We start from the raw sequence: 20,310 nt of genomic DNA on the forward strand, positions 1-20,310 counted from the left end.
CTGGTGCAGGAAACACGAGCCACCAAACCTGAACAAACCCACGGCTCCGTCCCTACCGTCCTCCTGCCGCAGGAGGCCGCCACAGCCCGCGCATCCCCCGCGCATTCCCGCTGGATTTCCAGGGAATTCTGTGCTCCACGCGGCAATTCCCAGCAGCCAGAGGGATGGGGAACCTGCAGGGCAGAGCTGGCTTAAAACCGGAGGCTCGTCCGGCTCTGCAGGTCCCGAGTTTTCTGGGGCTGGTTGAGCTGGACAGTGGGTTTAGGGGTGGTGGGATTCCCACTTCTAAACCCTGGGATTTTCCTGTGGGAAGGAATAGGAGTGATCAGCTGTAGGCAACGAGTTTTACAGCCTCACATCTGATGTCTTGGTGATTTTAGGGGATGAGATGAAGGATTGGGGAACAATTACAGGTTGCTGTAAATTAGGGAAGAAAAAACTGCTTCTGTCACTGATGGAAACACCTGAAGTGCTTGAGGATGTTTCTGAAAAAGTCTGAAATATTCCCAATTTACAAGTGAAGAAGAAACCTCATCTGATCCTGTCTATCTTAATGACAAGGCCAGTAGCACCAGCTGCAAATAGAATTTGGGAATGCTCAAAAACTGAGGTTTTGATCAGATTTTAAGCACCACTTGTAGTGCAGCACTGAAATGTTGAGGCATCAACCTGATATTCCCCCCTCTCACTATTGCCATGGTAAAAGTGACCCCCCCCCCAGGCAGTGATGCTTTATCAGTTGGACTTTTCTGGTCTAAAGGTAATAAAGGTTTAAAAGGTTTCCCACTGAGCAGGGAAACAGCAGCTGTGCTGCTCAGGCTCCAAAAAAATAGTGGGTGTTTGCAAATGGAGAAATTTAAAAATCCTGCTGAGCTGCTTAGTTGAAAGTTACGGGTTAGAGCCAAAATTCAGAGTTTATTTTTTAAAAAAAAAAATGAATAAATTTCTCCCAAGCTCAGCCCAGCAAAAGTTTCGTGGTGCTGCTCAAGCTGTGCTGGAAAAGTTTGCAACCAACCTCTGTGACCAGAATCAAATGTGAAAAAGTGACTTGAAACCTCAAGGAGAAAGTTGCATTTAACCCAGCCAGCATTTTGTTTTTCAAAAGGCAGCGAAATGCTGCTAATGAAGCAATGCTACCCCTAAAAACCTTCCAGTTCTTGTAAATTATGTAGATTTAGAACCTAAAGAAGAAATTTTGGCCTTTTATGGTGTTATTTTTCTGTGTGAACCCCCCGTGGTGAGGCTGAACTTCCATCAATATAATTCCAATTAATCACCACCCTAAACCAGGCTTCTTACAGCAGAAACCTTTGTATCTATGTAAAGAATCTTGATGTTCACCTTGTAAATATAATGTATATTTATCAGCAAACTGAAAATTCTGCTGCAGAGGTGGGAGAAGAACCAATTTCACTGCTCTGCATCAAGCAGTCTCTTGATGATGCAAACTTATTTTGCTGGTGGCTTCTTGTGGTTACTTTCCACAAGTCTGGGTGATTTAAAGTTCAAGCAAAGTTTGTCACCACTTCCTGCAGATAACCTTGTCCAGAAATGTTCAGTGCAGCTGAATTTCAACGCAGCAATTTTCTTCTTTAGAGTGTATTTAACAGCTACTGACTACCTGGGTGCTTGAATCTTCAATAATGGAATATTTGAAGTGTACAGGGGGAAAAATGTCATTTTTTTAAATTTTAAAAACCCTTTAACCAGCTGGCACCTGCTTAGTAATGGGATCAGAGGGGTATGGAAAAAAAAATAGATTTAACTTATATCACAAGGTAGGTGGTTGTATTTCTACCCACAGGTAATAAGAAAGAATATCACAACTAATAGAAATATTGCCTTTTCTCACCTCTCACTTATATTTATATATATTTATATATATATATACTCCATATATTTATCATTTGAACCTGGTCATTGCCCTTTCAGTCATTAGGAATTTACCAGTTACTGCAGAGTTGCTTAAAATATTCAGAATTTGCTAAAGCAGTAGAGTGTTAGAGCAAGAATAAGCTCATAAAGCAAATATCTTTCAGCCCAGAAGATGTAGAACTTTCATCCTTGTCTGTGAGGAAAGGGGAGAGAGGAAACATTAATTAAAAGCCCCATCCCTGGAAGTGTCCAAGGCCAGGTTGGACGGGGCTTGGAGCAACCTGGGGTGGAACTGGGTGAGCTTTAAGGTCCCTTCCACCCCAAACCAGCCTGGGATTATTAAACCTGTGTTTGTACAGTGATGAATTACTGTTATTAGCACTCAGATGCTGAGCTGTGTGTGCTGGGACCAAAAAGCCTTCAAATTACCTTGTTTGGAGCTGCTGGGAGCTCGTGTCTTAATTAGGGTGCTCGGAGAGGGCGGCTTTTAATTGTGCCCCTGCCCTTTTCGGGGTCAGATGTGTATGCACTGGGGCTGTGTGAGCACAGCTGCGGTGTTTGGGCACAAGATTCCCAAGATCACCGCTGGAGAAACCCGTGGGATGGAGCTGATGGAGATTTCCAGCAGAAATACGGAATATCTTCATTTTGCCATTAGTCCTCGGAGAAGCCGGGGCAGTATTGGTGGATTTTCGGGCTGCGTCTGGGAACTGCTCCGACCCCGGAGCAGCAGGCACCGCTAATTACCGCCGTTTATTAACGCCAGTTACCCGCGCAGGAACGGTCGCAAATAACGCGCAGCCACTGGAAAGCGCCCACAGCCCTGGCCTTGGGACCCCGGGAGGGGCGGGACCGCGGGGGCCATGGCGTGGTGCTGCGGTGCCCCCCGAGCATCCCCACCCCGCGCGTCCCCCATCCCTCCCAACCAGGGTTCCCCCCGCGCCTTTCCCCGCGCGGGCGGACGCGGCCCCTTTAAGAGCCACGCGCGCGCGCCCTCGTGCGCGCGCGGGGCGCGCTCCCGCCCCCTGTTCCCCCCCCCCCCCCTCCAGCCCCCGCTCTCCCATTGGCTCGCAGTAAATGGGCTGCGGCCGCGCGCGGCCAATGGGCGGCGTGTTGCTATGTGGCGGCGGGCGGCGATTGGCCCGCGGCGCTGCCGCTCAGCCGCGCGGCCGGGTATAAGAGGCGGGGGGGGGGGCGGGCGGGGGCGGCGCTGAGGGCTCTGTGCGCGTCGGCGGCGCCGCGCTCGCTCCGCGCCGGGACGCGCTCGGGGCGGCCGCGGTGAGTGAGGCACCGGGAGAGGGGGGACAGCGCTGGGGGGGCTGCAGCCGAGGATCTGGGGGGGTCCTGGCCCGCGGGGCGGCTGGGGTTGTGTGGCTGCGCGGAGCTGCGCCACAGCCGCGTCCGTGTGTCGCCGTGTCCGTGTGTCGCCGCGTCCCCCCCTCCATCCACCTCGCTGGCCCCGGGGGGCTCCCCCCGCATCCTTCACCGGCACTGACGGAGCCCCCGGGGCTGGCGAGGGGCGAACGGCCGCCTTTGTGTGCGGGAGAAGGCGGGAGCGGGTCGGTGGGATCCCCCCGGCTGGGGATGGACGGGAGGGACCCCCGGGAGGCAACGAGGAGCAGCAGCAGCAGGAGGAGGAGGAGGAGGAGGAGGAGCAGGGACGGTCCTTCCTCGCCGCCCATCTCGCTGTAAACGCACGATACCCCCGCGGTGGCCCCGCGCGGAGCTGTGCGGGAGGCTCGCGGTGGGACCCCCGCGATGGGACCCCCGGGAGGTGCAGCATCTTCTCCGGGTGCGGGGCGGTCCTGCCCGTGTCCCGCACCAGCAGCAGCAGCAGCAGCAGCTCTGTATTTATTTACCAACACTCCGGAGCCCCTGGAGACCGGGCCCTGCCCGCTGCAGGCGGTGGCTCCGGCGGTGACATCACGGCACGGGTGGCACAGGGCACCGGGATTAGCCTTTGGAAGGGGCATTCCCGGCCTTGTCCCGGGCACTTTTGGCTCGTGGAGCACCGAAACCAGGCGCAGGGTGGCTCGGCCGGGCTGTGCGGCTGCTGTCGCCGCTGGTTGAGGGTGTAGCAGCCTCCTCCCGTGCAGAGCCCTGCAGGGTGACGGGGTGAGGGGCTTGTGCGCCTCCATAGAAACCTCCGGGTTCGATCCCCAAGTCTGAGGTGACGGGAGCAGCTCTGGGGCGAGCTGCGGGGTCGTAGCTTCAGGTTTTAACGGTGATTTTTATTTTTTTATTATTTTTTTTAAGCCAAACCGATTTGAAACTCTGCGCTTTATAACGTGATTTTAACGGGGGGGGGGGGAGGGAAGAAGTGGAGTCCTCGCCTCCTTCTCCTGCAGTTGACTGGAGCGAACCTGCCCCCACCTTTCTCTGTGTGTAAATACAGCCCGAGGAAGGCCTGTCAGGGGCCTGTCAGCCCGGTGACAGCGGCTGGGAAGGGAGGGACACACACACAACACCTGCCCTGCTGCCAGTGCCTTCCTCGGGGCCTGCTCCTGCTGCCGGGGAGGATTTTCTCCTAATGCGTTTACAGTTACTTAAAGCTTATGCTGGGCAGTGCAGAGAGGCCTGGGCTGAGTTAGAGGGTTGTAAACAAGCAGATACTGAGGGAGCTTGACTTCTAATCCGTGAGAGGATTCTGCCTGGAAAGGATGTGTTTTGTGACTTCATTCTTGCAGAGCACTCCCACTGATTTTCTCTGAGCTCTCGTCGTGTTGGATCCACGCCTCTGGTTCCCTGTAAACCTCGTTTGCTGTGTAACTGCAGTGCTGGAATAGGGAATTAAGATGTTCTCCTTTTCTCCCTGGATCCCTGATTCTTGTTTCCTGCTGAAAGGCCGTGTACAAGTGAGCGTTGTGCTTTGAAGCTGAGGTTGGGAATGCTCTGGGGAGGGCAGAGACATTGCTTTCATCTGATGAAGATGTCAAGTACATCTTTTATTTATTTTATATTTTTTTTTTAGCTTTCTTTGCAGGTGTATCTTTCACATTGCCAGGATTGGAATAACTGGCAGAGCTGTGTTGGGCCTTGAGCTCCCTCATGTCCTCCAGGTTCAGAGATTTTAAGAAAGGGATTTCCTTTCTTTGCTGCTTGGTGAGTGTAGTTGAGTCGGGGTTGTGTTGAGGAAGACAACATCCCTACCTGTAAATCCACATTCCCTCAAAAGCTCCTTGACTCATGGAATGAGTACCTGTTGCAGAGAGAGAATTTAATTAAGGAACTGGTCACTCTGGGTAGGTCCTGGCTGGCAGTTTAGAAAGTGGGAGCTCCTTGATCTTGCTGTGGTACTACAAAAGCATTGCAAGGATTGCAGGGGAGCAAAAACCATTTATTTCGTGTTCTTGCATCACCACGTGCGTGGAAGCCTCTTGAAGAGACACCAATAAAGCCAGGCTTTCATTGGGCTTTGCCCATTAATTGGCAGAGGTTTGTTTGCTTGAGCTTAAGCAGAGTCTTCATTAGAGGTCAACTGTGGAGTGCTGGAGCAGAGAGGTTCAGGAGGGGTCACTGAGTGGAGTCTGGAATGGAGAAACTCAGTTCTCTTGGCTGCTTTGAAGCTGATCAGGATGTCCAAGGCAGAACAGGGGAGCAGGGTCTATTTATCACACTGAAATCAGGATATTCAGCTTTCTTTTTCCCCCCTCCTTGATAGAGGCCTGTAAGTTGGTCCTTCAGGATCCCTTTTTCTGTACCTGTTTATTTGCAGGTCTTCTCTTCCAGATCTAATCACAGTAACTAGCAGCTAAGGACAGGTTTCCTTTGCCTTCCAGAAGCCAAGGCTAGTCCATGAAGAGATGAGCTTATTCCTTCTCAAGGATTTTTGAGTTCTTCAGGACAGGTTTTTTAGCTCACAAATCATCGTGTGTGTTGGTGGTGTGATGCCCACTGAGGATCTGGATTTCTGTCTCCCAAAACAAAGGCATTTTATGGTTGGTCTTTTTTAGGAGAATAAAAATACGTTTTTCCACAAATGCTGTGTCCTGGGCCTGAATCACATTCCCTGTTGCCCCCACTGGTCCCTGCTCTTCATCCTCCCTGGAGTTTGGCAGTTGGTTCTCTCCAAGTCCGTTTTCTGCCTTGTCACTTTGCCTTCTTGTCCCCATTTGTCAGGGCCAGCAGCTGTTCTTGCTCTGATTGTTCTTGATTCTTCTTCTCTGTGACCCTTTACTCAACAGCCACATCTTCCAGGCCTTTCTGAGAGTGTTTTCCCCTCTGGAGTGGGATGTGTTGGACATCAGGAGCAGCTCCTGTCTCCGGAAGCGTCACTGGACTGGCCAAGCCACTTAAGGCTGCAGGAAATAACATAATTAATGAGACTTAGTTCTCCCACATCTTGTACCTGACAATCTCAAGTCACTTGACAATGCTAATTAAAGCTAATCACACTCCTCTGTTTTTAGTAAATAGCTATTATCCCTGCTTCACTCTTGCTTTAACAGATGATAGTGCCAGGCAGTGTGAGTCAGTGGAGGTAAGGGAGTGTAGGAGCTGCCTTCCTGTCTCCTCACACATCCAGCTAGACATCAGTCCTTTTACACCTGCTCAGGTGTTGTATGGCACATTAAAATGTGTGGTGTTTTGCCGATTCACAAAAATAAATTGGTTTTTGACTCTTTTTTTCCCACTGACATCGTGACTCGCACAGAACCAAACTCCCGCGGTCGAGCGAAGGCTCAAAAAGAAGTAACTTAAAATTTCAAAAGCTTGGGGATGCTTTGAATTTGCCCTTCAGAGGACTTTGGGATCCACTGGGAGGGAAGGCAGAGTGGTGTCAGAGCTCTCTTCCCTTCTCCTGTTTCACGTTGGCACTCGCTGCAGCGCGAGGACAAAACCGTGGTGTGACCTGGGCATTTCGGAGCCCTGGAGCTCTGGGAGATTGAGGTTTCACTGATGAAATATTGCTAAAGGATGGCTCAGGCAAGATGTTACTAAAAACAGACTGTCCAGCAGCTCAAAAAAAAAAAACAAAACAAAAAAAAAAAAAAACAGGAGTTGGAGTTAATGATTAACTGTGGGGAAATAAGAAATCTCCACGAGAGCCCCAGGAACTCCCATCTCAAACATCGGGCAGGGCTGTGAGGGTGAGTCAGTCCACGTACCTTGGCAGTCACATCCAGGCTGGAGAGGATATCCAGGAGGAACTAATGACAAAAACTGGCAAGGTAACAGCTGACTTGACCTTCTTAAACTAGATTCAGTTATAAAGTGTCTGTCATGTGAAGAGTCAGGCTCTAAATCTTCACCTGACTTTGCCCCCTTGACACAGTGTTGCTGAAGGAGGGTGAGGACAGTGGCTGAAGTGCCAGGGGAAGTTTGTCCCTTGTTAGTACAGTAACTGTTGCATATAAAAAGTGTTTCTGGCAGAGATGGGTCAGAATTCACCACCTTGGCTTTCCTGGGAAAAGAGTGAGATGTACCAGAGCAGAAAGTAAAATCCCTGTCTGTCCTGTGACAGGTGAGCTGCTGGGCAGGGAAGAGGTGCTCCTGGGAAGAACCCTCTGAGCAAACAGGATTTGTGAGCAGGTGAAAACTTCCAGGGCTCAACAAGGGCAGCTTGCAAATAATGAGTCGTGACAGGCAGCTATGGCAGATCCTTCTTTAGTGTCTTGGAGGATATTGGAAGGATCCTTGGAATAGATAAATGTTCTCACCGTGTTCCCTGTCAGTACCCAGCTTTTATCAGGGAAACAGATGATCCATCCAGCAGACCCAATTAATTGAATCCTAGTCATTCCTGCATTTGCCAGAAAGGGAGATAATAGAGCCATCTAAGGAGCACCAAAAAAAATGTAATGATAGGAGATGATTTGGACAGCCAGACTGTTCTGCAATTAAAACAAATCAAGATGAGAAGCTGGGAAGATAAAGAGTGTTTCCATTTTGTCAGTAAATGGTCAGTTGGGTGGGAAGAGCTTTTCCTTGATGCCTTAGTTCATATTGGTGCTGGAATAGCAAAGTGAGGGTCTTGTTTCTTTTTGTAGAAGTCTGTACGTTGGTAATACTGGCCAAGGCCTTGATCTGTGGCTCCAAATGTGACCATCCCTTGAATGTGGGGCTTTCCTGAGCTGAGGAATTGTGTTTTACAGTGTGTTGGAGCCATTGCTGTTCCCTCACTCGATTATCTCCTGTCTCTTTGGCTGCTTCAGATGAAGGAAGGGCTGTCACCCCATCCTGGGGGTGCTGGCACGACTTTTGCAAAATGTAAAGGAGGAAATGGAGTCATTTGTGTGTTACACTTTGTGAGATTTGCTTGTAGGAGCACAAATAAGTGCTCCTTGTTTCCAATGAGTCCTGCCCAGCTGCGGTGCCTCTCCTGGAGCTGGACACGGGGTTTGGCTGGAGGTGTTGGATTTGGAGGTGGGCAGCCTGCAGCTCTAATCTTGCCATGCTGCTCCTTATCAGCAGCACAGCCTCTTCTGCATTGCAAAGATATTGCTGCCAGGCAACCCCTCGGAGAGTGGGAAGAGAATTCAGCCAGAGGTGTCACTCATTCCTCGGGAGAGGCTGGATCCTGCGCTCCGTGTTCCTGTGGTTTCAGAGACAGGCCTGGAAAAGGTAATGAATTAAGAAGCCAGGCCTGTGAGGTGATGCCTGTCCTGGCTGTCCTGTGCCTGTTGAGATGAAATTGGAAAGAATTTTATTAAAATTTCCAGGATTCTTTCCCTTCCTTGCTTCCCAGGGCTGTCCGTGGCGTGGCTGAGTGGGTTGTTTTGCTCTGAACCTCAGGGAGAGGTGAGTGAGCAGTTCTGAAAGAACCATCTCTGCACCATCTTCCCTGGGTTACTTTAACCTGTCCCTTCCCTTCCCAGCTCTCTGAGTGCTGTAGTTCATACAAGAAAGGTTTTGCTTGGAATGCAGGAGTTTTCTGGACTTGCTTCTCACCACGTGGTTGCATCCGAGAACCTGAAAATGTGCTGGTGTGGGTGTTATTAAAAAAAATAATAAGTGAGACTTTTAAATTTGGTTCAATCTCCAAATTGCCAGAAAGTAAATCAGCTGTGTAAAGAACTGATTTTTAAAAAAATATTTTTTTAAAATTACTTTGTTTTTAATAAGTTTAATGGATTTCAATGGATTAATAGTCTGCACAGTGACAAAGCCAGACAGACTTACGTGAAATTCTAACCCAAAGTGAGTTTTAAAATTTGCTCTTTGTTCCTTTGAAGTTTCAACTCATTTTTCTGTACTTTCTGTGTGATCTTGATAGAAAGTCTCTCCATCAGAGAGAGACCAGGGGGTTTGTTATGGGGTGCAGTGTCTGTTTTTGAGGAGGAGAGCTGTGAGGGACCATGAAGTGACACATTGCTGATCTTAAAAAAAAACCAAAAAACAAAACTCATCAAATCCAGCCTTTGAAATGTGGTTGGTATAATCCCCGTGCCAGTTTTTTGGGGTTTGGTGTTCTGGCTGTTCAGCAGGGTAACGCTGTGGGGTTTGTCCTGCTGGGCTGCCTGTGGTATGTGGGGCACGGCAGGTGCAGGGGGTTGGCACCCTGCCATCCTGGGCTCCCTATGGACACACGGTCTGGGATTGCCTCCTGCTGCAGCTCCTCTTGAGGCCCTCTAGTGGTTTCCTGGCAGATGATTGGGATGTTGTTTGCCATTGGTATCACCTTTTTCCATCCATCTTTCCATCCCTCCCTCCCTTCCTCTTTTCCCTCGTGGTGCAGGATGTTGTCTCCAGCCTGCAGAGATGAAGTGCCTTGCTAGGAGATACCCAGAGGGACAAAGGAGGTTAAATATATTCCTTGTTGAAGGAAGTATAAGTGAGGAACCTGCTCCATTCTTTGTCTTGTAATTGTGTCCCTGCATCTGATAAAAGTAAACGCAGAGGATTCCTGACCATCTTCTGCTATTTCTTTTGTTACTTTCCTGTTTCCAGCCTTTGGAGGATGAGCTGGAGGAGCCCAAGGTGTTAGAGAAGGACACTCATGGTTCATGTCACTGCTGTTGGTTGTGCTGGTGCAGCTGAGCTGCTTCCAGTGTCACCTCAGCGAGGGTTTGAAATTGGTTCCTTTCAGCAACTCGGTGCTGAAGGAGTAAAGCACATTGTGTTCACCCATCTGCTGTTTTAACTCCTTTTCTGGCTTTCCCTTGTGTTCCATGTTTAAATTCAGAATGCTCATCCTTCCTTCCAGGCCTTTCCCAATGTACATCCCACCCTCCCACCTTCAGCCGATCCGATTCCCCTTTCCCAGAGCTGTCACAGTCCTGTGGTGCTGAGGAGCTCCAGAGCTGCCCCAAACTGCCCCAAACCAGGAGCTCTTGTTGCTGTGCTCCATCCCCAGGGGATGAAATGCTCCTGAGCTGTGCCAGGTGTCTCTGAGGGTCCAACACCTGACATTCTGATAATTTCTATTCCACAGGGAAGGAAAACTGGGCAGCAAACCCAGACCTCAATTAGAGACCAGCCTTCCTCCTTCAAACTGCAGTGCACTGAGTGATGTTAAGGCAGCTTTTGTCAAGAAAACCCTGATAAAGGAGTGTATTTACCTCAGGCATTTTCTTAGAATCGTGCTCAGACCCTGGAGCAACACAGGCAGCCACAGTTTGGGACCTTCTAGACACAGAAAACTCTCCAAACCCAATTCCTTTTGTGCTTTCCTTGTGCTGGGCATAAGCACATCTCAAGCTCTTTCTATATTAATGAGAAGAGACAAGGAAGAAAGGTTGAATTTCCCAATAGCTGCATTATTCCAGAGCTGTTACAGGCAGCTTTCTGTAGCATTTGGAATAATCCAATAAACATTTCACAGGCTAAAGTTTATCTTTAAAATCAGATAATCCATAAAACAAAGCCTCAGACCCAACAAACCTGTTGTTTGTCCTGCCACAGTGAACAGGAACATTTGCATCTGACCCTCGTTGCAAATGGGTTCTATTCAAAATGAGACTTGTGGGTGTTGGTTTTGGTCTCTGCCATGTGACATATGGACATGCAGTGGCCTTGTCTGGCAAGTGTTTGGCACAGACTTTCTCCTTTTTTGTGTTTCCTGAATCGCCAACAGCTTCGTGTGGAAAGTGGGTGTTGGACACCCCCAGGTGGAGGGGGAATTCTGAACCAAAAATTGCCTGAATGGTGAAATGTGTGTCATGATTTTTCCCTTCCTGGAGCTGAATCTGCTTAAAACTCAGCAGGATTAGGCAGAGCAGCCCCAACACCCCCAGTGCAGGCAAGCAGAACACTCAGCTGATTCCCTCCCTGATAACCACAATAAATTGAAAGCTTTTTCTTTAGAATTCCTTCCTTTTGTCTAAACCTGTTGTGAACTAATTAATAGGCACAAGTTTCTGTTCCATTGACTCAAGTGTGTCCATCCCAGAGACAGATTTCATTCTAAAAACCAGAGGCACATCCTAAGTTCATCCTCATGCCCTGGTTCTGCAGCAGAATGACTGCACCACTAGCTGTTAATTGTGTTTTAATTCAAATGTGTTTGTCACTAGTGTGGAAAAAATACGGGAGGTTGGTTTTAGTGTTTCTGGGAGCCACAGATGGTCCTGAACACATCTCAAGGTGATGTTTAAGACAGAAGTGGGTCCTTACAAGCTGCTGGCTGTGCTTGTAGGATGTAAGAATGCATTTCCTAGTGGTTTTTCTCTCCTCTCTCATACTGTGATGAGGACAGAGCTCTTGGCAGATGAAGCACAGGTGATCAAACTGCCAGGCTGAGCCCTGGGTGAAGGCAGGGCTTTATAAGTGATGGTCACCTGAAGTTTTTATTCAAGGCACTTCCTTAACTACATTTCCCACCAAGATCCTGGCTCCCAAATCTTTATTCCCTCCTTGCCTTAAGCAGAGAAATGGAGTTTGCCTCCTCAGCACAGCCCAGAGAGCAGGAACTGCAGTTCATCTTAGTCTGTGCTCTGATATCATCTCATTTTTTTTTCCTTTTCTCTGAAAGGTCAAATGTTTTTGCTGACGTTAAGTGTGTTATGAGGTCAAACAAATGAATGCTCATGAAATGCTTTTGCAGAAAGCTGTGTGCAGCAGATAATTCTGTGTGTGTTCATCTCTCTGTCAGATAAATGCAGCTGTAGGATTTCCTGCTTTACTCATTGTTCTGGGGCAGTGATGCTTGGCAGGCCTGGACAGAGGGGTCAGCAAACTCCAAATTAAGGGATTGCTGTTGTGTTGTTCTGCTTGGGATTCATTTATGTCTCCAGTGGGCTCAGGGGGGCCTGTGGGTTCTCCAATTGATCAGGAAAGGAAAGTTTGGCATGACAGTATAGGAGGGAAGAGGTAAAACTGGGTGTATTTAGTGATCCGTGGTGCAGTAAAGGAGTGATTGCACCATTTCATTACGGCTCAGTCAGGGCTAAGGTTTAGGCTCAGTCTGGTTTCTCACTCAGGAATCAGGTGAAGTGGTTGCCAGCCCTTGCTCGTGCTTTGCTCCAGATGGTCTGTCCCTGGAATCCGTGTGTCCCAGACAGGGCTCGGTGCCGTGCCTGGGGATCCGATTGCATTTGGCCCCAGAAGGAGCACACTTAGTCTCCTGCTTCCGTGCACTTGGAGGCTCCCAGATTCCAGGTTCTGAGCTCCATCAGGGCTGGGATGTAACAGAGCAGCTGCTGAATCAGGGGCTTGGAATTTGGGGATGGTTCTGTTGCCTTGTGACTGCAAAGGTTGGCCCTTGGTTAGTTCAGGAAGGCTGGGAGGTGTTGCTTTTCCTCCCACCTAATCAGCAGAAAATAAGGAAGGATTCTGCCTTGTTTTACATCTGGTTTCTGCCCCGTTGCAAATTTAGGGTGCAGTCCTCAAAGTGCTCCTCACCTTGGAGGGGAACTCAATGCTCTGATGCAAAGCTGACTCAGTTTTGCCAAAATCCTGGTGCCCGTGGAGGACTGGGGCAGGATACAGGTGAGGACTGTCTGATTGCTGATCAGAGCCAAAGACAAATCCTGCTGAAATCCAGAGGTGCAGCTGTGGAGCAAACAGTGCCCAGGGAGCCTGCTTGGCAAGGGGGGCAGATCAATTCATGGCAAGACCCCCTTTTGAGGGGGTTTAGCTTCTGGCAGGCTGGGAAGTGAACCCTTCTGTGTCAGGATGGGCCCTGCAAAGCTGGGGCTGTAACTTTAATTGGAAAAGGTTAATCTGATTAGTTGGTGTTTGCAAAGAGCTTTAAGAATGAAAACTGCTGTGGAAGTGCTGACTGCTATGATCAGGATAGATATGATCTATCAGCAGTTTCATGGATGAGTAAGACACTTTTTTTTCCCATTTGACTGTGAGGGAGCTGCCTCCTGGAGAGCAGGAGAAAAATATTTAGGAAAAAGAGGTAAAAACGAGTGTCCTGTTGTCATACTGGTGTCACCCCCCCCCTGTTGAGCAGTTGGTTCAGTGGGTCACACTTCCAGAAGCAACTTAAATACTTTGAATCTGCTTTTCCAACCTTGGGAGAAGTGTTAAAGAGGGAGTTTCCATAAACACCACTTTGGTACCCGAGTGCTTTGTCCACTTCAGGAATTGCCACTGCAGGTCAAGTGGAGGGGGGTTATTTCTTGGTGTTCTCATTTTGGGGGCGGGTGGTGGTGGTAGGGGAGTAGTTGGTGTTGTTCCAGTGTTTGATGTACAAAGTGCAGGCTCAGAAACTGAACAGAATCACATGTTTTATGGAAAGGGAAATCCTCCTGGGAGGAGCAGGCAGAGTTCATGATTAATTTGTAGCAGTGCATGCATGCCATGGATCAGGGAAAGGGACCTTCTTCCTTTAGGCTTCTTCCATCCTCAAAAGAAGCATTTGTAGTTTATAGGTGTGGGATCTGAAAAAGAGATTTCTGCCCACACGGAGAGACCCAGCCTTGAGCTGCCTTGCAGGTGCTGTCAGATGATGTTGCACTGTAAAATGGTGTTTCCATCCTGAATAGGGTTTTTAACTGTCTCTTGCTATCAGGAATAGTCTTCAGAGGCTGTGCCTTGCTTTGGCTGCTGTCAGATGTTCAGATAAAAAAAATAAAGTACTAGAGTGCAGTTTATAGAGTGGCTTCAACCTTCAGAGCTTTCAGGGAGTTCTGAAGGAGAGTGGAATGCAGGAATCCTCCATTTCCCATGTGGAAACTAGGGCAGAATGGAGAGAAAAACTGGTTTGGTGACTCATGTGCTTACCTGGTGGCTGAGAAAACCCAAGTCCAGCTCCCAGTTTTCCTGTGGGCTTCTGGGGTGTCCCATCAGTGAGTGACCCAGGACAGGAGGTGGCAGGGCTGACTCTGGTCCCCACTTTTCCTCTGGCTTTGTCAGCAGCTGGGCCTTGACATGTGCAGTTCCCCAGAGGTCTTTGGGAGACCAGGCTTGATGAAAGTCATCTCAGCACCTCTGTAGTCATTTCCAAAGCCATTAAGTGCTGGAAGAGTGACTGGAGATTGCAGGGCTGGAGCGACAGGGAGATGGCAGATAATGGCAGCAGGGAGAGGTGAGGGCAGACAGCGAGTCACTGCTGAGCTGTGAATAAATATCTGTGCTCCTGATCTAATCCACAGACATCACTCCTGTCTCCTGACTGCTCTGCCTCTTCCCTGCCCTGGATCAAACCCTGAACCATCCTGTGGGCTGGGAGACCCGTTGTCACCTCCGTGAGCTGAGCGCGGTGTCTCTTGTTTTCCGAGCGCAGGTTTGTGTGAAGTCCCCTCTCCTGTGCCCGAGTCCGTTCCTCTGAAGCGTCACCAGCGTGTGGAGCCCGCCCCACACACCCATCCCCTGCCAAACCACGGCCTTTACCTGCGTGTTCCGGTGTTTCCCGTGCGACCCGTCCTGCGGCAGTGCCTCCTGGGCCGCCCCCGAGTTCCCCCAGCGCTCCGTGGCTCCAATGGTGAAGATGACAAGGTCCAAGACTTTCCAGGCGTATCTGCCTTCGTGCCACAGGACCTACAGCTGCATCCACTGCCGGGCTCACCTGGCCAACCACGATGAGCTCATTTCCAAGGTATGTTCCCGACCTCGCCCGGGCGGCGGAAGGTGCGTCGGCTCCCGCTCCAGGTCACCTGCCATGGAAGGGCCTGGCCTTACCCAGCAGCTCCATTTTCACTTGGAAAGTGGGCCCTCAGCCCAAAGGATCTATTTGTGAGCTGCTGTTCTTGTTTTAAGTGATTGTGGTCCTCAGCATCCTCATGAGGTGCTGATCTCTTCACCCTGTGACTGTGACAGGACCCGAGGGAACGGCTGGAGCTGAGTCAGGGAGGTTTGGGTTGGATATCAGGAAAAGGTTTTTTGCCCAGAGAGTGGTTGGGCACTGGAACAGGCTCCCACAGGGCAGACAGCAGTCACAGCACCAAACCTGTCTGAGTTCAAGTGTTTGGACAACACTCTCAGGCACATGGTGGGAATCTCGGGGTGTTCTGTGCAGGGGAGGAGTTGGACTCGATGATCCTGATGGGTCCCTTCCAACTCAGCATATTCTATGATGCTATGACCTTGAAAACAGCAGTGGAGACAGGCTTCCAAATCCAGCCCTCTGGAGTGCTTACAGGTGGTCTGACCCTTCCTGTGAGCCTCCTCCCTCTCACTTCCAGCTGGGAAACCTCCCCGATGGTCAGGACTGTGGAAGTCACCTTCCCAGTACTTGCTGTTCATGTACACACCCACCAGCAGAGCCAAGGGGTTGGTGCATGGCCGTGGTTTGGAGGAGAAGTTGTCTCTGTTAAACTCAGAGCTGTATCAAGAGACAAGACTAAAGGCCCTACTTGAGGGAAGGTTCTCTGGTGCCTCTGTCAAAATGTGGGGTGGGTTCCAAAGACTCCTGAGCTGGTGCTCAAACCCTCATATTTTTGCCACTCTATTACCAGGACACTTTGCTGTGAAAAAGCAGGGATGGGTGGTGGGCTGTGCTCTGAGCTGGGGAGGGTGCAAAGGTTCTGTCCTGTGTTCTCATCTGTTGAGCAGAAGGTGAAGGGTCTCGAGGATAAGGTAAATTAAAAGCTTTCAGAGCTGATAAATCGGGGGCCTTTGATGCAGAGGGAGCAGGGCAGTAAGAGGATCTCGTTCTGAAGTGTGAAAACTAAACTTCCTCGAGTGTGTGTTGGAGCCTGCAGTGCCTGGCTGTGGTCAGGCCTCCAGCTTCCAGGATTCGGCTGCCTTGGAATAACTGTTCCGTAAAGTTTATTCAGCTTACAAGATCTGTGTTCAGAAAAAACAGACACAGCAGAAAGATTTATGAGCTGAGGTGACTGGAAATTGGTGCTGTGAGCTCTGTGTGTGCAACTTAAACGGCTCAGCTTCCTGGAGCAGCCTCGGGAGGAAGGCTGGGATCACCAGGGACAGAGGTGCTGTGTCCATTGGGAAAGTGTGCAGTGCTTCCCCTCTTCCTGCTGGCACAGAATAGATTGCAAGGTGTCACCTTGCACTGAGGGCATCTGTCCTTGCAGGGTTGGCACCAGCAGCCGTGGAGATCCTGCTGGATTTCCGTGGTGGGAGCTCAGACCCGTCACCTCCCATCAGTGTCTGTCTCCTTCCTTTTTTTCTCCTGGCTGTTGCGTGGGCCAGGTTGATGTGTTACCTCTGTGGTGTTGTCTCCGTGCCAGAAACTGGAATTTAAATATTCTGGGATGAATAATGCTGATGGCAGACTGCTCCAGTTTGGGGTTGTGCAGTTTCTGAGCAGACATGATTCCCATTAGGATGTTGCTCTGGAGCTTCTCGTGTCCTGGTACGACTGCAGTGGTTCTCAGAGCTGTCCTTGAGGGACTGCAAAGCCTTCAAAGAGGAAGAGGTTGTGCATTTCCTCAACAGAAAGGAGTTTTGAAATGTAAATGTAAATTTTTTGAGATGTAACCGCAGTCTGTGCCCTGGGGGGGAAATACCTTCAGCCTTTTGGGACAGCTGGGTGACTTCAGGCTCCTGTGCTCGGTGAGTGGGGCAGGAAAACAGGGCAGTGACTCCCCTGCCTGTTCTCTGGGAGAGCTGATCCCCTGGGTTTTGTGTTGGGACACAGAAGGTGCTTCGTTGGGTGAAGAAGGAGCTTGTTTTCCTTGCTGCTTTTGCTGCACATTTGAGTTTGTGCTCTGCTTTTTTCTCTCGAGGTGGCTGGTCCCCAGCCAGGGAAAACACAAGGCTGTGCATTCCCAGTGCTTTCACCTTCGGTGCTTCCTTCCCCTCCTTGTTCCATGTCCGTGCTCCAGTGCAGCCAGCTTTGCAGGCTGAGGAGCTTCCAGCAGGGCAGTGCCAGTGCTGCCAACTGCTTGGAATTTTAGCTTCTGTCCTGCAGAAACTGCCCAGGAATGCTGACTGCTAAAATACAGGCATGAGGGAAAGTAGGAAAGCACAATATAAGGCTGTGTGTGAATTGTGGAGGTGTTAACTCCGGTGAGCTGTGGGATCTGCTCCTTCCAAAAGTTCCTCTAGACTGAGGTGTAAATTAATAGTTGGGGCCACAGTGCTGGAGGAGCACTAGCAAAGGGTTTGGGGGTTTAGGATTGATTTCTCAGGGTTGTAGACGTTAACAAGGCACATCTTTGTATAATTGAAAACCTTATGAAAGTAATTGTGCTGCAACCATGATTTGCACAAGTGGCTGTTCAACAGAACAGTCCCTGCCTCGGGGGGGCTGGGGGGGCTTCCAAAATGTGTAGAAACTTTCCCAGGCAAACTTAAATAGCCGGTGTTTGATCTGTTTGAGTTGGAAACATCTCCCCGAGGCCTTGTGCAGTTCTTTCATCACAGCCTTGTGGCAGCATCAAGAACCAGGCTGTGCAGTTGTCGTGCTTGTTTTCCATAAGAAAATGTGGCAAACGGAAGGAAGGAACAAGCGCCGTGGGGATGGAAAAGGGAGTGGGAGACTCTGCAAACTGGAGTGTTTCTCAGCCTGTGGTGTATCTCATCCTAAAGCTGACTGTCACTTGAATCAAAACAGCCCAAATGACACCATCTTTGGAAACATTCCCCAGAAAACAGGCTTTTATATAACAGCAGGGTTTGGCTCCGTGGAATTAATTCCTCTGTTCCTTTTGCCCCAAGTTGTGCAGAGCCCACAGGAGAGCTGGGCTGCTCTGCCTGCCCTCAGCTTTCAGCTCCTCTGCATACACACAGGTTGCAGCCCTGGCTCATGCCCTTGGCTGAAACAGGAGCTGGAGCTGAATCCCAGGGTTGTTCTGTGTCAATCCATACTTTATTTCCTCTCCATCTCCCGAGTTTCCCCTCTTAGCCCTTCAGTACCAATGTTAACTTACTGTGACTTCAAAGTCACAGCCCTGGGTATCTGAAACTCTTTGACAAATATGCCTTGGCAGGGCAGTTTTTGCTTTCTTTTCTACCTAAGGAAAACCTTGTGCCTTGAAAGGGGTAGAAGGTTCCTCAATAAGCCATTGCTATTTAAAGAAAATAATCAATGCTGAGGCTTTTAAGAAAATCCAAAGCTGTTACACGAAGCCCAGCTACCAAAATGTTTCTTACTTGGCCTTTTATCTTCTGCAGCCCTGGGGAGAAAGTGGTTTAGTGGGTCTGATTTGTAACAAGATCTAAATTGTGGGTTGGACTGTCTGGCCAAGAAAGGCCTTATTGACTCAGGAAATAGGAAGGTGATCAGATAGATTGGGTGGAGCTGAGTAACTACTTTTCCTTTGGTGTCTGGGCTAGCATGACTGGAGGTTCTTGTTCCCTTGCAGCAATGCATCATTTAAAAGGCTGTGCCAAATTTAGTACATGCTCTTGTTTCACTGATTTTTCCAATGCCTGAGTGGACTGAGACTTTGGGAACTCAACAGATTCCTGTGTGACCTCGAGTAAGTCACTGGGTGTCTTTGTTCCTCCTCTCCCCACCTGGACAGTTGGAATGCTGCTGTTTTGTCCAGTCTGCTTGGAAGATAAAGCTCTGGAGCAGGTCCTGTCTGCTCTTCCAGGTTGGTACAGTGTGTCCCAATCCTCCTCCGTGGATTTGCTGTAAAAACAAAGATACTGTGCCAGGGGACTGTACTTAAAAAGCACGTTTCAGTGTCTTCCAAATTGCCAAAAATTAAGTGAAAGCCACTTCTTGTTACATCTGTCCTTCCCAGGCACAACGTCCCGTGGCTTGGAGAATGTTTAAGAAAAATATAAATTCCACAATCAATGGTGGCAAAAGCTCTCCAGAAAGGAGACAGAGGGGCTTTTCTTGAGAAATGTGCCTTCTGCATCATTTTCTGGTGGGGCATGGAGGAACAGTTAACAAAACAGACATTCAGCAAGGCAAAGAGCACCTTTTCCTTCCCAAAATGGCAGATGAGATGCTGATTCCTGCTTATTCTGTGTTATTCCAGCTTTGTCAGCCCTTTTTCTGTTCAGTTCCATGTGTAATTGGTGCCCAGTAAAAAAAAAGGATGGGAACAAGAGCAGAAAGATGCAAAGGCCAGAACTGCCACATCAGTGTCTTGGTTGCTGATTTTCTCTTGCCATGTGAACAGTAATTCAGCAGAAACGTCCCTGCTTGTGGAAATATGTGGAGAATGTCTTGTGGGCGTCCTGCAGTTTCTTTTTTTTCCCTGCCTTTCTGTGATCCAACTGCTAAACATTATGCAGTGATGTATCTTCTGAAGTTGCCTAAAGGCTTGTGAGGAGGTTTAGTGTTTCCCTTTGATGTCTGCGTGGAGCCTCTGCTGAACAGGAATGTGCAATTCCTCAACACAAAGGGCTGCAGCTCCTCCAGCACTGAGAATTTAGGGAAAATACAGGACTCCTGTGTGCCTGACTTTCTCACATGGGGTTGGGTTGTTCATGAGGGAGCACTTAGAAGCTCTTTTTGATCTTCTCAGTCAGGAGTTGAAAGGTTTATCAGCAAAACTCACTCCCAGTCAGTTGTGGTCTGGTTCCTTCCCAGCCTCCGACAGCCCCTCAGTGAGATTTGGGGCACTCTGAAAACATCACACTTTGCTCCATGTTGCAACTGGGGGATCTTTAAAAGGATCTGAAGCTTTGGTGAAACGTCCAGCTAAGCAGTGGATGAATTCAGCTGCTTGGAAGCATTTGAGGCACCACGTGGAGGTGAAGTGGAGCAGCAGTTGTTGGGCTTTTGGGTTCGGCTCTTTGCTTTTTCCTTTCTTGTGTGTGCACCAGATTTAATGTTCTTGGTGCTTTGCTTCCCAGGAACCAGCTGGTATTTGTGTGTTAGCTCACCTTGAAGACAAGGAATTATTTTCTGGGTGAGGGGAACATGCACAGAATCTGAAACAATAATCCTGAAATTACAACGTGGTGATCTTTAATCTAGTGGAAAAAGGAGTCTTTCAGTGTTCAAGACAAGCCAAGAAAAAATCCTGCATTTCCATCATGGGAAAAAACAGTGTGTGAGCTGAGATGGGTACTCCCTTCTCGTGGGTCAGGTTCTTACTTTTCATTACACAGCTTTTATTCTTGCTTTGAAAGTAGATCTTGCGTCTTCCCAAATATGAATTTAAGTTCCCAGCTCTGTGGTAAGGAACTCTTAAGGCCAGGAGGAGCCATCCCATCATCCCATCTGACCTCCCC

The 20,310-nt window shown here is 49.3% G+C and overlaps 1 protein-coding gene across 1 annotated transcript in view; it reads left to right on the plus strand.

Annotated features, from left to right (window-relative positions):
- Positions 1 to 3,070: 3,070 nt before the first annotated feature.
- YPEL2 (yippee like 2) overlaps positions 3,071 to 20,310 on the plus strand; it is a 33,735-nt gene continuing 16,495 nt past the window's right edge. Inside the window, exons 1-2 of the mRNA XM_064678007.1 lie at positions 3,071 to 3,153; positions 14,492 to 14,803. Coding sequence (XP_064534077.1) covers positions 14,687 to 14,803 — 117 coding nt within the window. The 5' untranslated portion in view covers positions 3,071 to 3,153; positions 14,492 to 14,686. The remainder of the gene's footprint in view (positions 3,154 to 14,491; positions 14,804 to 20,310) is intronic.

The sequence above is a fragment of the Pseudopipra pipra genome, chromosome 21 (genome assembly GCF_036250125.1).
Source record: "Pseudopipra pipra isolate bDixPip1 chromosome 21, bDixPip1.hap1, whole genome shotgun sequence".
In the NCBI taxonomy this organism is placed as follows: domain Eukaryota; kingdom Metazoa; phylum Chordata; class Aves; order Passeriformes; family Pipridae; genus Pseudopipra; species Pseudopipra pipra.